Source organism: Cydia strobilella, chromosome 16, assembly GCF_947568885.1.
Source record: "Cydia strobilella chromosome 16, ilCydStro3.1, whole genome shotgun sequence".
Taxonomy (NCBI): Eukaryota; Metazoa; Arthropoda; class Insecta; order Lepidoptera; family Tortricidae; genus Cydia; species Cydia strobilella.
In genome coordinates, this window is record NC_086056.1 from 15,382,822 (window position 1) to 15,409,970 (window position 27,149).

The 27,149-nt window shown below is 36.6% G+C and overlaps 1 protein-coding gene across 1 annotated transcript; it reads left to right on the plus strand.

Moving 5' to 3' along the window:
• The first annotated feature begins 20,585 nt into the window (after positions 1-20,585).
• On the plus strand, positions 20,586-22,597 carry LOC134748162 (all trans-polyprenyl-diphosphate synthase PDSS2-like). Its single transcript, XM_063682869.1, has 2 exons — positions 20,586-20,929; positions 21,624-22,597. Exons 1-2 carry the CDS (start codon positions 20,690-20,692, stop codon positions 22,590-22,592), a joined length of 1,209 nt encoding a protein of 402 aa, XP_063538939.1. The 5' UTR covers positions 20,586-20,689; the 3' UTR covers positions 22,593-22,597.
• The last annotated feature ends 4,552 nt before the right edge of the window (positions 22,598-27,149 follow it).

The window sequence follows — 27,149 nt, forward strand, 5'->3', positions numbered from 1 at the left end:
AGTGTAGATTAGGCTAAGTCTGAGAGTAGATTTTGTAATTTCTTTTTTTTTATGAAGTTTAATTTATTTATTTTTTACCTAATGATTACATTAATTCCATCATCGTTGATCCATATTAAAGTTCCCACACTACACTTATTAGACACCGTTAAAAATTAACAAAAAAACCTAAAAAACCTTAGCCATCGTACTTACAACAGTCGAAGTTCCCTATTTCCAGCATGTACAGAAATAATTTATCTCAAATCCAAAGCACTCTCTAAATCTGCCTCTCCCGAACCGTTCCTGCACAAATTTCCCCGAATAAAAGACTCGTAGGCCCAGACATCGACGCGGTGTAAACATTCGCCTACATTTTAAACAAGTTGAATGTTTGATGGGAACGCGTGGTTAATAATGCAGGGATGTTGTTTAAGGTGTAAGTACGTCTGCTGGTATTTGTGGAAGCCGGTTTTTAGATACGTTAGAGCGCTGGTGAGCTAGAGGTAAAGCCGCCGGCTTCTATATGTCGTGGCCAGAATTTAGAAATGTTAATTTCATGATGTGGCAATCATTTCATGAAATGATCGGTTAGCTGCATCATGAAAAGTTCAAACCTAACCTAACCATGTCATGATTGTTATGAAGTGAACAATTCTAAAATGGCATTTCATGAAATGATCAAATTCTATGATCTGGCCGCGACATATACAGGAGATCGTGAGTTGTAACCAGGCTTGTACATAATATCGTCTTCGGTTACGGCGATAGTTACTCATGAAATAAAACTATGAAAACGGATTATATCGCGTATATTGAATTTATAGTACATCCCGACGTTTCGAACCCTTTACAACTTCGAACGTCGGGATGTATTATAAATTCAATATACGCGATATATTCCGTTTTCATAGTTTTATTTCACGGGCTTGTACAGTCAAGGTATAATAAAATTGCCACTTGTAGTCATTACACATCAAAATACCTTACAGTGGCTTTTTCTTTCCGGCGTGAACCAACCAACCACATAAGTCTTGAACATCAGCCACTGACCATTTAACCAACAACCGTGGCCACCGAGTTGAGAATGCCACGCACATGCCTAAAATGCTTAGCACTTGCTCTTGCCCACAATGGCCAAACACGGCATTTCATCCCAGGGTGGCCCTAATTTGTAACATTATTATTTACCAATAGGTCCACACAAAATAAGCTGCCTCGCGAGGAAATTGCCGCGCGAAGCAGCTCTGTCTGTGTAGACGTGCCTCGGACGACGCAAACGCACTCGCGGCCGCAATACCTGATCACTACCCATTCTACCCAAAGATCACACTGTTGAGTAAGCTTCTACGCTACTGCCCATAATGCCCTTGGCATTTCTATCCGCCGCTAAGTATTTTCTAGCATCAACTGGTTTTGAGAGAGGCAGAAGCGAAGTTCGCGACGCGAACATCGAGATTATAAAATTATTTACGTCACCCGAATTATTGAAAAGCGAAAGACGGAAACAGGCTTCGTATTTCGATGTTAGCAGTCGACGATCATTGCGCAATGACCATAGAGTTAGGAAGACTGCTCGTGCCCAAAATGCCCAACAGTGGCATTTCTGTTGGCGCGAATTTCCAGTGATAGATATGCGAGGCGCTCACGGAATGTAATTTTCGCACGCTAAAGCGCCTCGCACCCCGCGCCACCCTATCGGCGCCCGCCACCACTCTAGGCCGAGAGCTAGAGTTTGAAGTAGAAACCCCGAAATAGCTCAATATTTTTAATTATTTTACGCTCTTTACGTAGGACTGATTCATGTATTTAAGTATAATTTCGTATTATTAGATTGTCCCATTAAAAATGAAATTATAAACCAAAGAACGAAAAAGGACGTACCGGTGTTTTTTGTATGAAGAAAAAACCGGTCCGAGCCTTGGAAGTCCTAATGAGATCTGATGCTGAACAAGATTTAGGCTAAAATTTGTTTATCATACAAGCTTTTTTAAATATTACATCCGGCTACAGTCTGACCATGAATTTAAATAAAATTTTCATCAGACTTGCTCTTAAAAGGTTACACGTAGGCGATGCGGCTTCAATTCACACTCGTTCGTAAATTCTTGTTTGCCACCATTAATACATATTGTGCTATTAAATAAAAACTATTACCAGACATGTCGTAAATGTTAATGCCAAGTTTCATGTAGGTAATTTACTATTAAGCATGTCGTTTTGAAATGAGAGCGTAACTTTGATTGTATGATTTGTATGGTAGCGGCTTTTCAGCGACGTGTTCATGTGACTTAATAAAAACATCACATTTCGATTTTTAATTTATTTTAGTAGTATACAAAAAAGTTTAGTATCAAATAACCAAACTCAAGGTTTGTCAGTGAGCCATGGAGCGTAGTATTCTGGGCGTAAAGTTAAGCGATCGCATTAAAAATACAATACTACGCTCCAAAACTGGAATAACTGAAGTACTTAGCTGAAACTGCCGCCAAGCTCAAATAGAACTGGGCAGGACATGTCGGCCGTATGCCGGATGACCAAAACAGCCACCAGTTGAATTCCACAAGTTGTAAGAGCGTCGGAGATGGCGCGACTAGCTTGATGCCTTTGTCAGAGAATGGTGGGAGCTTTCCGAGGATACGGATACGTGGAGAAAAAGAGGGAGGCCTTTGCCTAGAAAAAAAAGATAAAAATAGTGTCTATCTCTTTAGCTATCTCGTAGCTGAGCGCGGCGTCTCGCGACGGATGCCCCGGAAAATTGCTACAATGATTGTGAGCGGGAATGCCGAAATGAAGGAGCTTCGATGCTGACTTACTGCCTGCAGGCGACTGTCGCTAGCTATAAGGTACTTGTGTCTAAGATGGCCCGGCTCTTAAGCTTGCTTATTTTCGAAATTTCATACTTTTATAGGTGAATGGGCTTAAATTTTGCATCCATGTTCGATAGTCTATAGTTGGTCAAGCAAATCTTGTCAGTAGAAAAATGCGGCAAATTTAAAAAATGTATTAGGCGCGAAGGGTTATCGTCCGGCCTGTCAGTTGTTTGGAACTGTAAAATTTTTGTTCTAACTGACAGGCCGATATCGTCCGGCGGTCTAGCTGATAGTCAGTGGGCCCCTTAAGAGATCGTCCAGCCCGATACCATGAAAAAATAAAATTCTGTAAAGCATCTTGAAAATAGGTATAATGTTTTTTATTGATGAAATGTTTAATAAATATAAAGAAAACTTTAAACCAAGAAAGGACTTTATACCATATAGGGCACTTTCTAACAGCTGCTTTTCTCCAAGGATCATCCGATATCCGATGTATATTTTTTTATACTACGTCGGTGGCAAACAAGCATAGGGCCCGCCTGATGTTAAGCAGTCTCCGTAGCCTATGTACGCCTGCAACTCCAAAGGAGTTACATGCGCGTTGCCGACCCTGACACTCCTCTCCCTCGTTGAGCTCTGGCAACCTTACTCACCGGCAGGAACACAACACTATGAGTAGAGTCTAGTGTTATTTGGCTGCGGTTTTCTGTAAGGTGGAGGTACTTCCCCAGTTGGGCTCTGCTCTAGATCTGGAATGACATCCGCTGTCCTGTGCCCTACCACACAAAGCGAAAGGTAATTCACAGTGCCCATACCTCTCTTTTGGACGTAGTTTAAGGACATACCCGGGTCCACAATATATCAATATATCGGGGATATCGGATCTGACAATGAAAAAACGCTCTAATTGTGACGAAAGTTGGTTGACCATACAACTGACCCTTAACCTATAGAATATTATATAACTATTTATTCTACTTCCTAGTAACATAACATCTACCCACATAGTAACACCTGAGCTACATTATATCTTCCAAGATATCTTGAATTCTTATCCTGATCTACACGACACCATTAAATACGTAATCGTAGGAATTATTAAAGCTGCTGCAGACTATAAAATAACCCCGGGCGATCTACTTAGTTTTACTATGTAGCTTATCTTACGGGTGTCTTACGGTCACCTTTATTCGAAAATCTTAAAAAAATTGCATCTTTATTACCTGATTACGTCAAATTGTTTAAGGCAAAGCCGGAAAGGCATAAATATTATTTCGGAAAACGTCAACATTAGTTGGTGAAGCAAATCATGTCAATAAAAAAAGGCGACAAATTTTAAAAATTTAGGCGCGAAGGGTTATCGTGCATAGAAAATTTTACTTTCGCGCCTTTTCCTAGTGACATGATTTGCTTCACCAACTATATGTGACATTTTCAACCAAAAGGTACCACATTGTCGCTTGTCAATAAGGTTGATTTTCAATTGAAGCTATATGGAAATAACGCCTTATTGACAACCGACAATAAATACCCTTTTGATTGAGAATGGCACATATATAGGTATATACGCGATTTAAGCTATCAACATAATATGTTATTATTGTAATGGGTTATTTTAACTTCCACTTTTAAGAGCAATACTAGATTTAATCGCTTTATAGTAAATGGGCAACTAAAAATACGGATTTGTGAACTCAGTAAACGGTAAATACCTAGTTCAGTACTTCCACGTATGCCTCAAGCATAAAACGGACGTTATTTGGAACGGTTCCCATAAAAACGGCGGCACACCTGCTCTTGAGTCTGTCAACGTTATGTTCCTCCTTTATTACCTACCTATAACTTGGTATTTAAACTATAAATTGACCTGATATTTAATGTGATTTTGCTTACTATGTAAGGATTTTTTTTTAAGTATTTTTTTTTAATTTGTAACCAGACATGTAATGTGTTACCAAAAAATGATTATGATTCGAGTACCAATTTTATCACATTATTAGTTTATGATAACTTGAGTTTATTTATACAAACAACGTAAAATGTACTTTTTAACTATAGTCAAATTTATCATGATTAGGAAATGAGGACAGAAATGATTAAATATTTAAATTGTTTATTTTTATACGAAAACGATGAAGTTAGTTGAAAACGATACTCCTAGCGCCACCTAGTGTTGAATAGCGGAACTTAGTAGAAGCTCAGAAAACAACCATGTTGTTGGGTTCGTTTCTAAGTTAGTGAGGTAAGTGAGGAAACCTTAGTTTATTATTTTTATGCTTCAGGAATTAAACTGCAATCTTGTAGTTTTAAGTGATACCTCGCTGACTGTCTTTCCAACTATAAACCAAACTAGGTATAGGTATATAAAATCATATCAAGACTATCATATGCCCTCAACTTGTCTGCCTAAAATGATAATGATGATTGATAATAACTGTCCTACTATGTCCTTCCGGACCTCAAACTATCTCAAGCTTTAAGCGGTTTAAGCTTAAATATCGGTAACAGAATGGCATTAGGTACAAACTTTTACATTTATAATATTACTAGGGATTAATTTTTAACTTTTGCTTACAATACTAAAAAAAGTACCTCAACTCGCCTATAAACTACCATGTTTACTCGGCTTTTTACAAAAAGTAAGTTTGCATGTGTCCCGATAGCCCGTCGGCACATCAAAGCCGGCCGTGCATGCATTGTAAGCTAATTCCCATCTTTAGTGGAAGAAAAGCTTTACTCACTACAAACGCGTAGTAAAAAGAACTTTTTGAAACGGTTACGGAGCCTTGCACTGTGCTGTTTATGTTTGGTATTTAAATGTGATTCAGTTATAGGTTTACTTATGTGTTTCTGTGAGATTTTGCGTTCATTGCAAGACTATTTAAAGGTGCTTATTTAATTGTAAAAAAACCGGCCAAGTGGGAGTCGGACTCGCGTTCTCAGGGTTCCGTACATTACACAATTTAAACAATGTATTTTTTTATGTAAAACGTCAGTGAAATGTCTTTAAAAACCAGTAGGGGTCAGATCAAAAACTAAGTAATTAAGTCCGACTCACGCTTGACTGCACATTTCTAATAGGTTTACCTGTCATCAATAGGTAAAGAACTATTTGGTGTATTTTTTTCAAAATTTTAAACCTAGTAATTTCGGAGATAAAGGTGTCATTTTTGCCTATTTTCTTGAATAACTTCTAAACTGTTTATCCTAAAATTAAAAAATAATAATTTGAGATTCTCACAATAAGCTCTTTCATTTAATATGTGACAGGATATAGTTTGAAAAACTTTTTTTTTTCCTCGTTTACCCCCAAAAGTGGCCCCCATGTTTACAATTCATTTGTTTACGTTACATGTCCGTCTTTGGGTCACAAACTTACATATGTATACCAAATTTCAACTTAATTGTTCAATTAGTTTCGGAGAAAATAGGCCGTGACAGACAGACAGACGCACGAGTGATCCTATAAGGGTTTCGTTTTTTCCTTTTGAGGTACGGAACCCTAAAATACGATTACATTCTATATCGAATTTAAACTGTTGTGAGACATACTAACAATGAATCATTTTACTGTTTAGACTCACTTGTTTTAGTCATACATTCTATATAAAAAATATTGGACATCCTATAAAAGGTCTACTTTGTCGGGGCAGTGACGTGTACGATTAATAACCTGCAGAAATATGTATTTTAAACTGTTGAATTTAAAGCTAAGTTATTATAAACATTATCATGCCAAATGTCGGCTTCTTAGCTTTAGTGTTAAAAATAGGAGTATAAGGCGCTCATAAGGGGGTTTTCAGAAAAATAGTACCATTTACTTTTTTCGAAAAACCATCAAATTTTGGGTTGTTTCGACTCAGAATCACGAGTACTATTGAATGAGGCAAAGAAAAAATGTGTCCCCAGTTTTTCATACAAATTTTGGGTGTCAGTTTTGTAACGGACCATACAAAATGTATGTGAAAATGGCAATGCGTTACAAAACTGACATTTCTTTGGGGACATTTTTTTTAAATCGATAGTGTTCGCAAAGAGGATATAATAAGATAGAGTGGTACTGTCATAGTAAATTTTGTAACCACTGTAAATTCACTGCCATCTATCGACATACTTTAAAACTAAAAATGAAGATTTATAAAAATACGTTAAAATGTATTTAAATATGGATATATGATTTTTTTATTTGCATTAATTATTTTTATATGATTTTGACCCATGTTCTTTCACTGATATGCGTTAAAATTATAAATAACAAACGAAACCGTCAACGCCCTCTATACTAGTAGGCCAAAACTAGTGGCGCCATCTGATCGAGAATCAAATTTTCTTGATTTTCGAGGCACGTTTTTTCCTTAGACTGTATCCATCTATTACGGAGTTATATCTATCTTTGGTCCTCGTGATTCTGAGAAGAAAGAACCTAAAAGTTGCTATATTTTTGAAAAAAAGTAAATGGTACACCTTTAAGTGAAAATGTGGTGAAAATGCACATATAGCTCTTTATAGCGTCATCTACGTCAGCCTTGCCACTACAATATTTTGCATGACTGCATATTATAAGTCCTTAAAATAATTAGGATTAAGACGAAAGGGGACGACCGCCCCGAAACCGCCTTTCCATACACGGTAGTCCCCATTTCCCCCTTTGGATATTAAAATTATTGAAAATATTTTAACACAGTTTGATGTTTTTAATCATACCTATATGGCGGCCGACCGTCTGATTTTTTTGAATTTTTATTGTCATAGCTATGACTAAAATACATAAAATTCTGTAAAAATATTTTCCATAATATCAATGTCCAGGGAGGAAAATGAGGACTACGTTACTATGGAGAATAGATCGTCCCCTTTCCCCTTAAGCTAATGTTACGGTTTAACTCACGTATTTTTAGTTACTCGCATAAAAATTCGTGAGTTAAGACTTAAGAGTCCCCGGCAAGCTCGCGTCTTCATACAAACGTAGTTACGCTCTAATTTTAAAACGACTAGCTAGATTGCTCTGAAACTTAGTACTTACAATAGGATAAGGTATATCTAGGTCTGAAATTAGCTTATGTAGATACCATAGTAAAAAAATACAGCGACTTTAAATTTTTCATACGAAACTTGTTTTTGCTCTATTTCGATTGTTTTATATACTAGAGCTATATAATCTAATTTCAGACCTAGATATACTTCATATCGTTGTATGTGCAAGGTTTAATTACAATCCAACACGTAGTTTTAAAATGAGAACGAAGAAGGTGAAATTCGACGGAGCTTGCCGGAGACTTCAACCATAAAATGTTAGTATGAGTATGACTCACGACAGTTTAAATTCGAGAATTGGGATTAACCTATTGGAAAATAAATTTAATCTCGAAGACAAATTCGAATGTCAAAATAAAACATCAATAAATAACATATATTACAATACAACAATAGCACAACTTCATTAAAATAAGTCTAGGAATCGACTCGACGCACGCGCCCTCTAGCTGTCCATTAAAAGTAAAACGGCCAGAGACAATTTACATAAGAATTTAGTGTGCTTCATGGTGCGTTTACATGCATCACTAGTATCATAAACATAATCATTTATTTGCACATAAAAAGGGTTTTACATAGATATTATAAAAGTTACATGGTCTAGCCTTTTTCACTACATATTATAATAAAAAACCGGCCAAGTGCGTCGGACTCGCGCACGAAGGGTTCCGTACCATAACGCAAAAACAGCCAAAAAATCACGTTTGTTGTATGGGAGCCCCACTTCAATATTTATTTTATTCTGTTTTTAGTATTTGTTGTTATAGCGGCAACAGAAATACATCATCTGTGAAAATTTCAACTGTCTAGCTATCACGGTTCATGAGAAACAGCCTGGTGACAGACGAACAGACAGACAGACAGTGGAGTCTTAGTAATAGGGTCCCGTTTTTACTCTTTGGGTACGGAAACGGAACCCTAACAAAATCCCCCGCCGCGTCTCTCTGTCGGTATGTCTAAGTTTTCGCGATAAACTCAAAAACTACTGAAAGGATTCTCATGCGGTTTTCACATATCAATAGAAGTGATTCTTGAGGAAGGTTTATGTGTATATTTTGTTAAGGTTTTGTGTAACCCTTGCGAAGCCCGGGCGGGTCGCTAGTGTAAAGATAAGGCAAACTATAAATAAGCTATACGGGATTCGTCAGATGTCTTTCAATCAAATTACTTTTTTATAGCTTTCACGTACGTTTACCTAGACTTACTTAGGTAGATAAAGTCTAGCATGATGATTAAGTACCTAAATATTTTGGCAAATACAAACTAGATATATTCCTGCAAACACTACCAAGGAAACTATGTAACAAAGTAAGTAAATCTTTATTGCAAACCATTATATGATATGATATGTATGTATGTGCAGTGCAACTCCGGAGGTGTTATTATATACATGCGCGTTGCCGAACCTAACACTCAGCACCCTGGTTAAGCTCTCGCAACCTTACTCACCGTCAGGAACACAACACTATGAATAGTGTCTAGTGTTATTTGGCTGCGGTTTTCTGTAAGGTGGAGGTACTTTCCCAGTTGGGCTCTGTTCTAGAACTGGACATTCACAGTACCATACCTCTCTTTTGAACGTAGTTTAAGGATATACCAGCATCAAGCTAAAAAGGGGAAAAAATATTAAATATTTATGCTTATGTAAACATGTAAACCCACCATAACAATGACGGCTGATAATTATAATGTGATCGCCCGCGCCATCACAGTTCTGCCAGCGGCCATAATTACCGATTTAAATTAACAACAATTAAATGCTACGCCATTTGTTTCGGTTTTTAGAAGATGACAGTTCCATGTCGATGAGAGTTGTCAAAATGTTAGCTGTTCTTTTCACAGTTACTTTTTTTATGGTATAATTATTTGTCATGTTATATTGTCTTCGGTTACCGCGATAGTTACTCATGAAATAAAACTATGAAAACGGATTATATCGCGTATACTATATTGAATTTGAATGCAACTATAGCAATGTGGCAAACAGATGCAATCTCTACTACCCGGATGGAACACAAGTACCAAAAGTTAGCCAATTTAAATATCTGGCTTCGGTTATATAACAAATGACGCGAAGGTAGAAGTAGACGTTTCCCATAGAATCAATGTCGCATGTCAAAAATGGCGGACGCTCACCGGAGTTCTTTGTGATCCACGAATGCCCATACGTACAAAGGGTAAGGTGTACAAAACAGCGGTGAGACCAGCAATGCTGTATGGTGCTGAGTGCTGGCCGGTTAAGGAAACTCACGTCAAAAAGCTACATGTGGCCGAAATGAAAATGCTTAGATGGTCAGGTGGAGTTACAAGAATAGATAAGATACGAAACGAACTTATCAGAGGCAGTTTCAAAGTCACTCCCATCTCCGAAAAACTTACGGAAACGCGACTAAGGTGGTACGGCCATGTTATGCGGAGAGACGACGGCCATGTCGTGCAAAAAGCTCTAGCTCTGCCAGAAGGCAAAACAGGTAGAGGAAGGCCCCCTCTGACGTGGTGGACGAGTATGGCCAAACTATTGGAAAAAGCCCAACTACCCAACCCAACAACTCAAGACAGATCGTCTTGGCGCCGAAGGATAAGGAGAGCCGACCCCACCTAATGTGGGATAAGGCAAAGGAAAAGAAGAAGATACTATATATATTGAATTTATAATACACTCAGTCACCCGTTGACCAAAACGTCGGGATGTATTATAAATTCAATATACGCGATGTAATCCGTTTTCAGTTTTATTTTATTTTGTCATGTTGTTAAGGCTATGTAGGCGTCATTAGATATAATTAAGCGTGAAGATGGGAATATTGTTGGAAGTACAGCTACATACTATTCATTGCGAAATTTCTCGATTTGCGATGGATGACATAACCCGGTTTACGGTTCGAAGTCGAATAACTAGAAAGGAATGTCGAATGGTTAAAGGGAACCTCTTGTCTGTGTATGATAAGGATCCTGACAAATTTTAGTCCTTATGTTTTTTTTTTCGAAAACGTTTTTTTTTTCTGCTCAATCGTGGGTGGAACTCACGAGTTTTCTTCACCACACACATATGAAAAGTTAAAGTAAGGAAGTGGCCTGTGTAAAACCAAAGTCGATGTTTCTACATTAAATTAACTCAATTGTTTTGTTGCACCTAGTCCCTATCAAAAATTATCTGTAAGGGAGACTGAGAACTTAGTTCAAAAGATCAGTTTCAGTGTAGTGTATCAGTTTGACTGTAGGTACCAAAAGTGTGGTGATTTGTAAATTTATAATTACCACTAACCAGGGAAAGGATAAGACAAGTGACAACTCATGTCAACTTTGTCAACCCGGTCTAAGGACGGCGTTGGCTCTCAGGTACAAATAGATTATTAGTATTTAAGATAGGTATAAAATTACCTATTGCAGGTGAATTGATAACAATTTAAGTTTAAACCCGTCTTTGTCTATTACTTAACAGTTAACACTCGGTACGACACGGGCAAAGTACCCATAGTCATATCAACTTAATAGCCCTAGCGAGCCGTATAGCTTTCATCTCCTGTCAAACATTAAAAAGCTTCGTGAAACAAAGCACAAAAAGTTAGATTTTAATTACAGACGCATAATCACGCGAAGGAACCGGTCGGGTCAACGGCCTCAAGAACAAAAGCCTTCCACGAGCCGTCGAATCGTGATAGCCTATGTAACTCATTATATCCGATTTAATTTTATATTTCCAAGCGTCCATTAGACCTCCATTCACGACCCGGCTCCAAGACAGCGCGCCCGTGCCTGTGCGCGCACTTTAAAAAAAAGTTACGCTTATGCTTTCTTGTCTGTGGACGCGGCATGCGCCCGTCCTTTTCGGACGGTGTGTTGGTAATTTCCTTTCCTCCTCTGACTATAATAAAACATAATTGGTTTTAAATGAATAGGATTGGCGATGGGGAGAATAATAACCGAAGAAGCAATTTAGCGTCCGCCCGAGGACCGCGCCTCACTTATTAAGTGTTCGCTTTTCAAAAATTACTCTATGCATATTTATAAGTGAACGGTGGCCATAGACGAGTCTTAACTAAGCGTTAAAATTTAACTGCTTTGTTGTGATGCTTTCGAATTTTTAAATTAAGCGATGTAAACAATTCAAGTTTAACGCTCTCCTTTTCCGTAACACTTGGATTAGAGCACAAAACATACGTAAAAGCGTTTAACATCCAAAGTTGACTATTTACTTTTGGAAAATGCAGTCCAGCTTATTTTTTGCAGCTCCTGTTTTTTTTTCTTGGTCTCACCAAGGCTTTTAAACTACCGGATCTACCGAACCATCCACCATTTATATTCAAACTTCGTCAAGTGGACGAAAACTAGAGCTGGACATAAACTAGCGCAATGACCCTTTGTTTACTTACCCAGGAACGCACTAAACTTCTGAAACACATCAAGTGACACCTGATACATAATCCTGCACTTCCTGCAGAAATTTAGCCCCTTAGCCATCTGCTATTGCATCCACCAATGACTATTCTAAATTTAAATACTCTAATAAATAGAATCAGCCGTTACTTTGCGGAAATCCATATTAATAATTGCTAATCCGCGAAAAGCCTACGCGGAAGCAAATTTTGACAGTAGAAAAAGGCGCGAAATTAAAATTTCTATGGGAAGATATCCCTTCGCGCCTACAGTTTTTAAATTTGCCGCCTTTTACTACTGACAAGATTTGCTTGACCAAATATATTTTGGTATTAATAAAATACTCAAGGTCGTCAGATAAAAAAAATTAAATGTACATAATAACGAAATTCTCCATCGATTTTATTTAAGGAGGCAAGCAATTCAAAATTAGAATATAAAGTACAATTTCTGGCTGTTGTCCGACGAGGCGTGGCCTCACGCTGGGCTCCGCAATTAGGAAGTAATTGCAGCGATGGCGCGCAGATAAAATACCCGTATTCTCTATGGTACCAAGATGGCCGGGCTTTGCGAGTGATAGGTTGATTTCAATTATTTAGGTAATGTTCGTCAGTAAGTGTTAAGTCTCAGGACCTAGGTAGACCTGTAAGTTCTTTGAAGCGGCGCTATTAGGTAGAAAATTAACAATGTTGTTTCAATGGAAAATACGAATCCCACCAAAAACATTTTCATGTAAAATGCTACCAAGACGAGACCATATTTATCGCACTCTCAAAAAGTTAAGAAATTTCACGTAGAGCCATGCTTCTAACTCTACACGCCCTAATTCTACATGCCCTAACTTCAAAAACTCTACACCTTAGTCAAGATATGTGGCTTGGCCGTTTCGTTATCTTCAAACTCCAATTATGAAGGTTCAATAAAACGACGAGGCGCTTAGAGAAAAGGAAATGCCCCTGCGTTTCGCTTGGCTCGTCTTGGCGGGGGCCCTGCCGATGCCGTGCCCCCAGATGTGGCTGCAGAAAAAATAATGGTCTACTTATCTTCATATGTCACTCCATTATTGCAAGATTTACTTATAGGTTTCTGATAATTAAGTACAAAAATTAACGGAGCCAAGACTTAATTAGGACCTTTATAAAAAGTACGTCCCAATATCACCGGACGTCTGGAAAAAGGAAAACATTTACCTAACGTAACATACACCGCATCAGATTTATATTCTGCGAGTCTACGAGGCATATACTATAAGGCGTTCAATCGTAAGCCGATGGGTATCGAGTTCCATCGACGCGTACTCAAAATATTTTTCATAATGTCAATATCCAGAGAGGAAAATGGGGACTACGTTACGTAAATTCATTTGTATTTTTGTTTGTATGGAGAAGCGGCCGTCCCATTTCCTTTTAATCGACCCAAAACTAAAGCGATTGTTGCCCACATGCATAATGAACAGTTACAAGCCAATCACGTGTGTGCGCGCCATAATTCAAAAATAGAACCATGCTGCCCCCGGCAAGACGGTGGCTGGCTGGTTGGTCCGTAGCAATTAAAAAATAAACGCGGTGTATAATTTGTTGGCAGTTTATGGTGGGTCGATGCCTCGCCGCGAAACGACTAAATGTGCATTTGCATTTTGATCTGCGTTCGTCTGATTGAGCTCTGCGGGCTGTTAAGGGGTAACATGATGTAGATATTCTAATGTTGCCATAAAGTAAAAAAAAAAGATGAATAATAATATCATAGAATTTAATGCTTAGGTACAATATTGATAGCAAAACGCGCATTACGGTTTTATTGGAACCGATACACTAGTGACAACAAACAACTCGACCACTGACCGTGATCAAACTGACCAACGTGCCAACGTGTCGTGTCAGACGCGACCATAATATAATGTTAGTAAATAAAGGAAATGGAAAAAATTCACTGTCACGGGCAAGACTCCAAATCGACTACGAAAGGGATAGCGGGCCCTTAAGGCCGTTCCATACACTTAAAACCGTATATCTTAAAAGAACTGTTAAAAAAAGATTAAAGAGCCTTACAAAAAAAAGAGTCCTCCCTAATGTAACACTATCTACGATAATGATGAGAAAAGCAAATTTATATTGTCTTGTCTGCTCAGTGTGCACGAAGGGCTCATCATTATGCCACGCACTTCGCTCATGGGAAGCCGATAGAAGCTGCAAACCTTCATTATTTATATTACCCCTGAGGGTCTATCGCGAACCACTTCATTCCTGCATATATCTGCCTCTCTATGCACTTGCAAATACAAGCGATGCGTCTTAGATAATTCTGTTTAGGCAAACGGAGGAAAGCGCATCGCCTTAACCGAGTTTAGGCGTTTATAGTCGAAATAAATTGCGTCCGAGTCAAATTGCGTCTATAGTCGAAATAATTGGCCGACGGCTCGCGTGCGCGGGCGCCGCTCATTGATTTCAGTTATGTACTACATACATAACTGAAACCTACATACATATAATCACGCCTATTTCCCACAGAAACCACGGATTTCCACTTGCTGCGATCCTGAAATACCTCTTTCGCTGCCGCCCTCACTTTCATTTCATTTCATTTCATTTATTTATTTGCGTCAAACACATAAAAATGCATGCAAATACAATTTAAAGAAAAACAGATCACAACAATACATATTAGAAATAATAATACACACACACATCTTAAAATTAGACAGGTAAGTTTACTGTTGTTACTAGTAATAATTTTGTGTTATATCATATACAAAGTTTATATACGTAGTTATAAGTTTGTAAAAGCCACTAGATATAGTTAAGTAACTGTAATTTAATTTAATTATCTGTATTTGCTACACCCTATTCAGGGTCCATGTGATACCATAAGAAATATGTAAATACTACCCAAAAATGTACCATGGAAGCAAGAAATAAATGAATAAATGAATAAATAAGAATAAAACATTAATACAAGGATCACAAATAATAAAAACTATGTAAAATAAAATAATGTCAAATCAAATATCAAATTATTATAGAAGAGCAAAATGCGTTAGATTAGTAATAAAAGAGATGTCAGGTACATTGGTCAAAAAACTTATCATAGTATTCATTTATGGAATAAAAAGGACGGCTCAAGAAATATTCTTTAACTGCTTTGTCAAAAGTTTTAAAATCTACTATACTTTTAATTTCGTTAGTCAATAAATTGTATACTCTTATGGCAGTATTATTTAAGCTTTTATCAAAATTTACATAATGTGCTTTATTTAAGAGGAACCTATTTCTAATTCGCAGTGTGTAATGGTTAATGGTCGCACCCTGTTCCGCGTACAAGTCTTTGTTGGTGAACACATAAACACATATCCTGTATAGGTACATAGAAATTACAGTCAAAATTTTGTTCTTTATAAATATATTACGGTGCGATTCAGGTATAGTACGGCATCCTTCGACTATTCTTAAGGCTTTTTTTTGCTTGAGCAGAAGTGAATTTATATTGGTTCCGTTTCCCCAGACCTCAATGCAATATCTAATTATGCTTTCGAAGTATGAAAAGTACATAGTTAGTAAGACTTCCTTGCTTGCAATGTTCATTAGGGATTTCATAGCATAACAAGCCCCTGCTAATTTTGTATTAATCTTATCGATTTGATCATGCCATCTCAAGTACGGATCAAGATCTACGCCTAGGAATTGCACACAATTTGCTTTACTGATTGGGATATCACAGTCAAAATCAGGACTTGTTGTGCTCCTACGAAATGCCATATAAAAGCTTTTACTGCAGTTCATTTTCAACCCGTTGGCTGCAAACCATCTGGTAAGTTGCGTCCAGGAATTGCATATGTACATTTAACTCTTCAACGGACATTGCACTTAAGATAACACTTGTATCGTCAGCGTAGAGATATGGAGTGCCATAGCTTAACATATCAGGCAGGTCATTAATAAATATTATAAATAGTAACGGTCCTAGCACTGATCCTTGTGGAACTCCAAATTTAACATATTTCTCATCGGAACTTATCGCATCTTCATTTGAGATATTACGTAGTTCTACATATTGGCACCGGTTGGTCAGGTATGATCTTAACAAGGCCAGAGCAACACCACGTACCCCATAGAAATCAAGTTTACTTAGCAGTATCTCGTGATCAACGCAGTCAAAGGCCTTGGTGAGATCACAGAAAATGCCCCCACACGTACGTCCTGTATTAAGGTACGTCATAACTTCCGTTACCAATTTACTTACTGCCGCCAACGTGTTTCTATTTCTCCTAAAGCCGTATTGATGCGAGGTAAAAAGATCATGGTTTTCAAAATGAGCTTGTATTCTTGTAGCTATACATTTTTCAAATACTTTCGCAAGAATTGGCAACAGAGATATGGGTCTGAAATTGTTCATATCGGTTTTGCTTCCCTTTTTATGAATTACAACAACTTTTGCTTTTTTGAATAGATCGGGGAAGGTTCCATTAAGTAAACAATCATTAAAGATGATGCACAAAGGTATACATAACACATCAATGTTAATTTTGATTATGTTGGTGTCTAAATTATCTGGTCCTGTTGAATACGTACTTTTAAGATTTTTGACAATACGAATAACTTCAGGCTCAATAATTGGCGTCAAGAATATCGATCGATTGCAACTAGTGCCCCGTTCTTTAAGTAATTTCATAAAATTAGACTCATTAACTTTTGTTGTGCTTTCGCCGACACTAACGAAGAAATTATTAAAGTTATTTGCAATCGTTTTGTCATCATTAATCATGACATTATCTATTTTGATGGCAATCTTGTCATTTGTCTTGCATTTACCTGTGTTTTCTCTTACTAAATTCCAAATTGCCTTTGATTTATTTTTAGCTCTAGAAATAGTTTTCTTTGTATAATTTTTCCTAGCAGTGACCAGTACTTTTTTGAAAGTTCTTTTATATAATTTGAAATAGGAACGAAAAGCTTCATTTTTATTTTTTCGTGACAATATAAGTAGCTTTCTTTTATAACGACTAGATTTTATTATTCCCCTAGTGAGCCACTTTTTAGGCTTTTGTGTATACACAATTGTTTTATAAGGGAAATGTTTGGCAGCCAAGAGATTAAACGAACTGTAAAATATTTCAAGCTTTTCATTACAATCCGTGTTTGCAAACTGCAAGTCCCAATCAATGTTTTTAAAATCGTCTTGAAATGCTTGAATTGATGAGGCATGGAAAATTCTCTTTTTTATAACTTTTGGTTTACTTGAATCATAGCTGGCTGGAAAACTAAGCGTTAAGTGCTGAACATCATGATCAGAAAACGAGCATGGAATAACTTGTGCATCAGAGTAGTGTTCACAGTTTGTAAGAATATTATCGACTGTAGTAGAAGAAGTCACTGTGGTCCTAGTCGAATCTGTTATAGTTGGCTTAATGTTATATTCTAATAATAACTGTAGCAATGCTTTAGTCTTATTGTCATTTAAATTCCCAAAATTTATATTAAAATCACCAGCGATAACCATATTACGTAAATTCATCTTATTTAGGTAATTTTCCAGGATGACCATGAAATCCTTTATACTAGAACTAGGGCATCTGTACAATACTGTCAGGCAGAATTTGTAGGTAGGGGTTATTTCCACGATAATTGAGGAAAGTTCAAATATTTTTTCACGCAAGTAAGGTTTAACATCAACCACTTTGTAGTGGTCAGCAATATCTGACCGGATAAAAATGATTGTGCCTCCTCCTTTTGTACAAATTCGTGATGACTGAGTGGCAACTATGTATCCGGGTAGATGAATCGAAACGTGTTCATCAGGTTCTAGCCATGTTTCTGTCAAGAAGATAATATGAGGTTTCTCACTTATGTCTAGTTCGATAAAAGATTCCAAGCTAAGCAATTTGTTACGCAGCCTATTAACATTCAGGTGCATTAGGAAAAGTTTACGCAATTTATATTTATCTACACAAGTATTCGAACTAGCACTACTCATAAAAAAGACAGTCCATTATAAAAGCGTTCATTAATTTGTTTAAGAGCCGTATTTATTGATGTAGCAAGTTTAAATTTGCCGGTCATTTTTAATTTATAGCCATCATTTTTATAATCAACAAGCGAAAGGTTGCGGTCAACATTTTGCACAAACGCAAAATCATATTTTAGCAAGCGATCATGCAAAAGTCTATTGACTTTACTAACGAAAAAGTTAAATTCAGAAGCATTTTCATCGATACTGCTTGGAATGTGACATACAATAACATTACAATGAGAAAGAGATTTAACAGTTTCTTCAATGATAGCAGTAGTTTGAAATGGTGAGTATATATTGTAGTCGCTTCCTCCGCACATGATTACCACACAATCTTTTCTAGTATATAATTTGACCTTCTCCTTCAAGTCTTGTAGAACTCTATCAGTTGTTCCCAAATTGATTACATCAGCTGTGAAATTGTAATCACTTTTCCGTATTCTGGATAATATAGAGATTAATTCAGTTCCATGAAAATCAGAGACTAATAAAAGATTCGGTTTCTCCTGGATATTTGAGGGGATATTGTCATTTGTGTCCAGGGACGCCTGTGTAGTATCGTCAATAGTTTGGGTTGGGTGATCTAGGGTGTATTTGTTTAGATTTTCATGAACTATCTTCTTTTTAATATTCAGAGTATCTCTTTGCAAGATTTGCATTGATCTTTGTATTCTGTGTAGTAAAACTTTGTTTGCCTTCGATATTTCCTGAATACTTTTTAGGTTTTGGTAATCTGTTATTATCTTGCTTAATCTACGAGTAAGTTTCTTTATTTTATTTTTGTAACAAATAATATCCCCTTCGAGTTTACTAATTTTATTTTTATTTTGACTAAATTCGTTAGCAGATAAGTCAGGGTTCTTCATTGTTTCGAATAACTGTTTATTTTCAGCTTCCAGGTCCTCAATTCGCATTGCCAGTGATAGATTCTCTTCCTCTTTTTTCTTAATTTTCTGTTTAAGTGGTGTTAATATGTCCATGTCTTCATTATCAGTAGACCCTCTTGTACAATTACTTTCATAACATTCCTCATTACTCATACACGCTCGCCGGTTTAGGGTGCTCTTGACTTGGCCTTTCTTCAGAATTTCCCAGTTATTATGCATATCTAATTGAATCTCTGAACCGATAATTTTCAATCCTTTCGTCGTGGATGCGTTTAGATGCCATGTAATGCCAACCTACTTATAGAAGTGTGCAATACATTATCTGTTTTTTAATACTATAGTAATTTGAGTTAATAATTTCTAAAAATACCTACGTTATGGACAGTCATGGTTTGTCGTAGGCGGCATTATCATTAGAGCCTCAAGCAAGCAAACGGAGCCGTTCAAAAATCAACAACAAAATCCGAATGATGAATGGACGGAAATAAATGAAAAGTGTAAAAAATATTGTCTCGAGTGAAACACGAACTAGCGACTCCGACACCCGCCGCTCTACTAACTGGGCTACCGCCGGGACTTGCCTATATTTTAAACAATATCCTTCATTTGTATCTTAAGGCCTATGGACATCTATCGTAAGTAAGTATCGTTTACAGACGTTTCTGCTTTACATATAAAAGGACGTCCAGTCGAATAAAAGTAAGTCGAAGACGCCCTTCTGTTCTGCAGGAGGAGAATGAGTGGAAATGCCGCCGGGACAGTAACCTGCAGCTCTAACTCCAGGGAATTGGCTGAATGAATGTAACAAGCGATCGATAGCCCGCCTGAAAAAGTATTAAATTAGTTTAATAGTTAGTTTAGTAGTTATATAGTTTAAACTTCAATTGACTACAATTTCATTCGAAGCCCACAAAATTAATAGTTTGGCCAGGAATTGTCTTATTTCAAACATAGATAGAGATATTGATACTGTATTTGTCTTACGCTAGTACTACCGCCCAAAAAAAGGGATGATTATATCGCGCATATAGTCAGTCAAACAACTTTGTTAGTAGAAAAAGACGGGAAATTCCAATTTTCTATGGGACGATAACCCTTCGCGCCTACATTTTTTAAATTTGCCGCTTTAGACCGAAATGGCTTGACAGACTATAGTTTTTTTTCTTTTTATTTACCGACAAATTGGGTTTGCCAGACTATATCTATTTTGCGATTAAACCATTTTTAAACAAACCGAATATATTGTTTGTCAAGGGACTGTCTCATTTCAAACATAGACAGAGAGAATCATACTATCTTTGTCTTCCACTAGTACCTGCACCCAAAAAAAGGATGAGTATAGTTTTTTTTGTTCTTATTTACTGACAAGATTAGCTTGACCAACTTTATAAAAACAAGTTAAACAAATTCTGAACGAACCCAATACAATCCGAAGCAATGTTTCCGAACGTAGCAAGGAAATGTCAAAATAAATGTGACATAACCACAACGGAGGATCGCACTTATCGCAGTGTTGTAATATTTTTTCAAAAAAAACTTCATAATTTAAATGTGAAAGTGTTAGAAAGTGTCACAAAACCCCATATAACAAAAATGTCTTACGCATTAATACGCCACTTGCGCCGAACGGCGTTAATATCACATCAAATTCGCCTAGAATCCACCATGACCAACGTAACCCAGGAAGACTTTTTAATTCGACCTCCGTTCGCACAATGGACCAAAGTTATAAGAGAAGCAGAGAAAATAGTTGGATATCCGACCTCTTTCATGAACCTGAGATGGTTATTGAGCGACGAATTCGCTAATATGGCTATGCATTTACGGAAAGTTGTAAGTAGAGTTACGTTACTATTTACGCTATTTCCTTTCATTTATAATGCTAAAATGGGATATATTCGTGAAAATTTTAGTAGAAAGAAGGTTATGTACAAGGTTTTTAGTAAAATTTAAAGTGAACATGGTGTTGTGTTTATTATGAAGGAGTTACCAAGGATTATGCAACTGGGTACCATGTGATCGCGCCCTGCGGTGTGCAAGGTTATTTCCTTATAGATACTTGTTTATTTAACCTCGCGATTCGCGCTCTGTCTAATTAGTATCATTTGGAACTAATACAGTGTGTCATTACTGTTTATTTAACAGTTTGTAAGATCAAGTAAAAAAAATTGAATCTTATTGCCTAATAATAATAATTACAATATTTTATCTTTATGTTTTCTTCTACAGTTTGTTATTATTATTATTGTACAGTCTAGGGAATGATTTATAAAAAGTATTTAGTTAGTTATGTAACATATAATTGTTACACTTGGTGCAAAAAATGTTTAATTTGATAATATACTTTCTATAATTTGAGCTAACTTACTATAGCAATAAGAGCTATATGAGTTAAAAAAGAGAATTAAGTTATGTCTGAAATAATTACATCACTATTCAAAATCCATTTTAGATAAGAACCTAAAAAAGAAAAAGAGTTTACGTTTAGTTACGGACAAATATAAATTATTGTTATCTTATTCCTCAGGTTGGCAGCAATCACCCAATCATACAAACAGCCAAGACAGTCCTCTACAATGAGCACAATAACCTCCAACCATGGGGTCTGGTCATCCTGCTACTCTCCAAAGCTATCGGGCCTCCACAATCAAACTCCATACTCCACTCATCCTCTGAGCAGCAGCGGACACTGGCAGAGCTCACAGAAATGATCCGTACTGGACATTACGTCCATCGAGGCCTATTAAACATAGAATTTGACAAACGAGGCAAAAATACAGAAACATCCATGTTTGCCAACAAAATAGCTCTATTAATCGGTGACTATTTACTCGTAACAGCTAATGGTATGCTAGCGCGATTAAAAAACCAGGATTTATCATATCTTATATCAACTGCGCTAAGAGATATCAGTGAAGGAGAGTTTTACGGTGAACGGGATAAACAGAACATGCCAATACCAGGAAAACCTAATCAAATAGGAGAAGATGAGTTTGAAATCTGTGCGGACACATTACCTTTAGCTACAAAAGATGTCTTAGGATCACCAATTAAAGAGTGGACTTTACGGACTATGTATAATGGTGGTTCTTTATTTGGTAGAGGTTGTCAAGGAGCTTTACTGCTAGGAAGCCAAGACCTAACAGAGCAAGAGAAGGCCTATCAGTTCGGTTGCCACTTATGTTTAGCCTGGCAATCCGCTAGCGAATTACAAAAGTTCACATCTGAAAACAACGATTCATTTTCTTTAGCGAGTGCGCCTGTGTTATTCGCATTAAATGAAAAACCAGATTTGTATAAAATCATAGACAATTCCAAAGACAATGTAGCTGATATAGACTTCCTATGTTTGAAGGAGGAAGTGCTAAAAACAGATGCGCTAGAAAAGACTAAACTGCTTCATTTAGAAAATGCTAGGAAAGCTGAGTATTTTGCTGACATGTTTGGTGATAATGAGTCGGTGCATACAATTAAAAGGTTAATAAAACATTTATAAATATGTAGATTTGTTTGCGTCTGTTTTTAACATGACCTTGAAGATACCATTTTGAATTTTATGCCCTTGGTATAAGGTTTACATTTATATTTATAATTTAATTGTTTAGTATGCACAAAACTGTACAAAATGATGTTTTATCAGTGAAATAATTAATATGTGCTATGGTTATGTTTACATTATATCTACAAAACTTCAAAACTAATGTACAGAACAGTAAAAAAGACAATATTGTTTACTTTGTGCGTTAGGCTGCCATTCCACTGCGGTGTAGATGAGATGAGAGGAATGAAAAGCATTAGTTGTTATACACATCTCTTCGCCGCTAATGGTTGATTCGTCTCATCTCCGCTCGTCTCTGCCTCAGTGGAAAAGCAGCCTTAACTTAAGTGTAGTTATCAAAGGGGCCACGTAGGTATACTACAAAAGTTGCCAATTACATGTTATTCCCTTTGCGTTACCCTTGGTGTTAGAAATGTATTGTATTTTTTTAAATTTAATATAACAATAAATTTCCGTCAGTACAAAAAGGCGGCAAATTAAAAAAATCCAGGCGCGAAGTGTTGTCCTACCATACAACATTTGAATTTCGCGCCTTTCTCTACTGACAAAATGGGTTTGTCAGAGTATAGCATACAATTTTGAAGTTTAGGGTGAAATAAAGGGTCTATTGGATCTCAAAAGTACCATATCAAGAAAATTATTTCCTATAGCGAGTTATGTAGTACAATTTTCTAGTATTTTGCATTTTAATGTTTAATTTTCTTCAGGATTTTCTACTAGCAACCCTCTTAACTATAGTGTACCTTTAAGAAAAGAGCGTACTCCCATCTTAAAGGCCGGTAACGCACTTACAACCCCTCTGGTGTTGCGGGTGTCCATGGGCGGCGGTAATCGCTTACCATCAGGCGATCCGTCTGCTCGTTTGCCTCCTATATCATTAAAATAAAAGTGTGCTTAGAACCAAGATAACTCTGCAGCAATTTTTATAGCACAGACGTGCATGTTTTGTTTGAAACGTCAAACTTCTATGAAATTATGACGTTTAGAAAACACTTGCACGTCGGGGTTATAAAAATCGCTGCAGAGTTATCATGGTCTGACTCTAATCTTCTAAGGCCCTCCATACATACAAATTTCCAATTGAATTTGAATATTGGTTAAAAATATTTTGTTTTAGAAAAAAAATACCGAACTAAACAAAGGAGATGCAACTCTTTTCCAATTGAAAATGGTTTAACTTACATTAAAGGATAGCCCATAGGCCTTATTACGAGGTTTAAACCGTTTTCTTGGCAGTATATCTGATCATTAAAAAAAACTGGTTATCTTGGGCTCATTCTACTCCGAATTGTTACCATTCTCCATCCTTCCATTAAAAAAGATGTCTCAAATATCCGTTCCATTCGTCACCTTTGAGTATGAAATTTTTGGGACATTTTTTTAACATCAGGATTGATTATGCATGCAACTGATTCTAAGTTAGAAGACCCAAAAAGTTTTAATATGGAAAACGCTCATCTTACAAGATAATTGTATCCTCGTGAGTCTAAATGTACATATTCATTGCTATCTAATTTGAACCTTTTGATGAAACAAATAAAGTATCATTTCTTTTGTTTCACTGCGTTGTAAAACAAACGAAATTCGTTCCAATATACTTATGAAAAGATTCAAATTAAAAATTGAAAAACTATATGGTGGGTCTTACGAGGTTAACATACAATTTTTTGTTTAGTTATAGTTGCGAAAAATTTGCCTTTCAGTTTGAAATTTCTGTCCCAAACAGATGTCTGAGTGAAGGTGTACCTAAACTTACAATCCCTCTGGTGTTGCGGGTGTCCATGGGCGGCGGTAATCGCTTACCATCAGGTGATCCGTCTGCTCGTTTGCCTCCTATTTCATAAAAAAAACTCCCTAATAATAAACACGAGTAGTGAATAGTTATTTTTTTTTATACCACGTCGGTGGCAATCAAGCATACGGCCCGCCTGATGGTAAGCAGTTACCGTAGCCTATGGACGCCTGCAACACCGGAGATATTACATGCGCGGAGATATTATTTAATGTTACTACAGTCTACAGAGTACAGCCACGTATGTGAATTGGTATATTATGTTTTGAATGCATTTATGGTTATTTGATGTCGTTGTGTTTGTTATTTGAAGGAGATTTACTAATGTTATAAATACATGTTTCTAAATATACGTAATTTGTTTCAATTTATACACTGTCCTATAAAATAGAAACAGATAAATAATAAAGACTGCCAATCCCAAAAAGTCGCGGGCCTCGCTAAATTAAGGTCAGAATTACCATCCTTTTATTAACTGTCCTAAAAATCCCGTTTTCTTGAAAACGCGTTTTCCCACGTTTTCCCCCAGGTAAAACTAGTTTTCCGTATAGTCTAAGTGAAAACGCATTTTCACGGATTCATTCGGCAGTCCTCTAAGCCCCCTTTGGTGGCGCCCTTGTATATATTAGGTCCATCGGTAGACGTGTGTCGTAGCCGTAGCAGTTAATTTTACGAATAGTAAAATTACCGTGACACCGACACCAGAAGCAACAGACACGGTGCACTTATAATCAAATATATTAATGTGTAAAATAAACAATTTCGTCGCATTACGCGTCGCAGGGGCATCGGAGTTAATTTCCGATACGTTTCCGCCCGTCTACAGCCTTAATTACCACGACTTTTCACCCACAGCGGCCACAGCCTAACTCGTGTGCTCTGCTCATAAAATGTGCCGAAATTATAACGACAATACCATACTTATTATGACAGAACACGGACTCACTCAGAATCACGAGGCCTATTGATTAAAACAAAAAAAAGTGTCCCTAGTTTTACATATCTACAAATTTTGGGTGTCAGTATTGTGACGGTCCATACTAAATGTATGGGAAAATGCGTCACAAAACTGTCAATTTTTCGATAGTCCTCGTGATTCTGAGTAGAAATAACCCAAATATTGATGGTTTTTCGAAAAAAAGTACTACACTTTTTTACGAAAATGCTCCTAAACATAGAACGAGAAGCATACCTCCCTATTTTCAAATGGTTTATTATTTCTTATGAACAAAGACCAAAAACGGAAATTTAAGGCCACCGTTTACGAGTTATTTACGAAAATCTATAAAAAGGGACCTTTAAACCCTAGTAGGTAGGTATACCTACCTAAATATGAATCGAGAACCGATAGTTCCCCTCATTTATTATATAGGTAATTCGACATGGGACATGATCCGCCGACACCTGACGGACACCAGGTAATTCAACATTATTTCGCTGATCATGATTTTTGCCACCCGCCCGATTTCCCCTCATCATATGCTAATGAGATTTCCATGTTAAGTTGATATAAATACATAGTAGATTGTTAACCAAGGGATGAAAGGCACTCAATTCTGCCGAGGTATTTTGGCGCTCGAACGCAGTGAGAGCGCCAATAGTCCGAGGCAGAAATGATGCCTTTCACCCGAGTTAAACACTCTACTTTTCATTTCGAATACGAGGAAAGTAAAATGCATGTATTTTGTTAAAAACATGGTTAAGTATACACTTTAATAGTATTTCTTGAGGGTACTTTCAATTAACAATTCAGGCAAAAGTATCGTTATTTATGGAATGGAGAGTCAAATGTCAAAATGGAAATTTTATAACAAATCCATTTAAAAACTCAAATTTCAATTGCGTATCGTAAAAAAATTAAAAAAATCGTACTTCGAACGTGAAATGCTCTAGTGCAGACACGTATCATTTTCTGCGCACCTTTTAGAACAACAATGACTCTCTTTCAGAGCATGAGAAATGAAAAATACATACTCACTTTGCCCAATATTTGCATACAAGTTTTTTGATAAATTACCTACTATTTTCTTGGAACTAGTTTTCAGAAAATTTTATACGATATTATGCTACTGCATTTTGGTCGGTGAAAGAAAATATTGTTGGGAAACTGAACTGAAATAATCCCTCTGGGTTAGAGATCATTATGACTGTCGCTTTTGTAAAGCAAATTCTTAGGATATGTTTACCAATAACGAACCTCAGATTCGTTTTAGGATGCAATCAGGAAAGCGCTTGGCTAAAAATAGGAGTATGATTTGTTTATAGCAAAGATAGATATAACTCCGTAATATTAGATGGATACAGTCTAAGGAAAAAACGTGCCTGGAAAATCACGAAAATTTGATTCTCGATCAGATGGCGCCACTAGTTTTGGCCTACACTCGTATAGAGGGCGTTGACTGTTTCGTTTGTTATTTATAATTTTAACGCATACCAGTGAAAGAACATGGGTCAAAATCATATAAAAATAATTAATGCAAATAAAAAAATCATTTATCCATATTTAAATACATTTTAAAGTATTTTTATAAATCTTCATTTTTAGTTTTAAAGTATGTCGATAGATGGCATGCAGTGAATTTACAGTGGTTACAAAATTTACTATGACAGTACCGCTCTATCTTATTATATCCTCATTGTTTATAGGTATATGTACTCAACCACACCACCGGTGGTCTATGCGGCACCATTATTATTTGGTA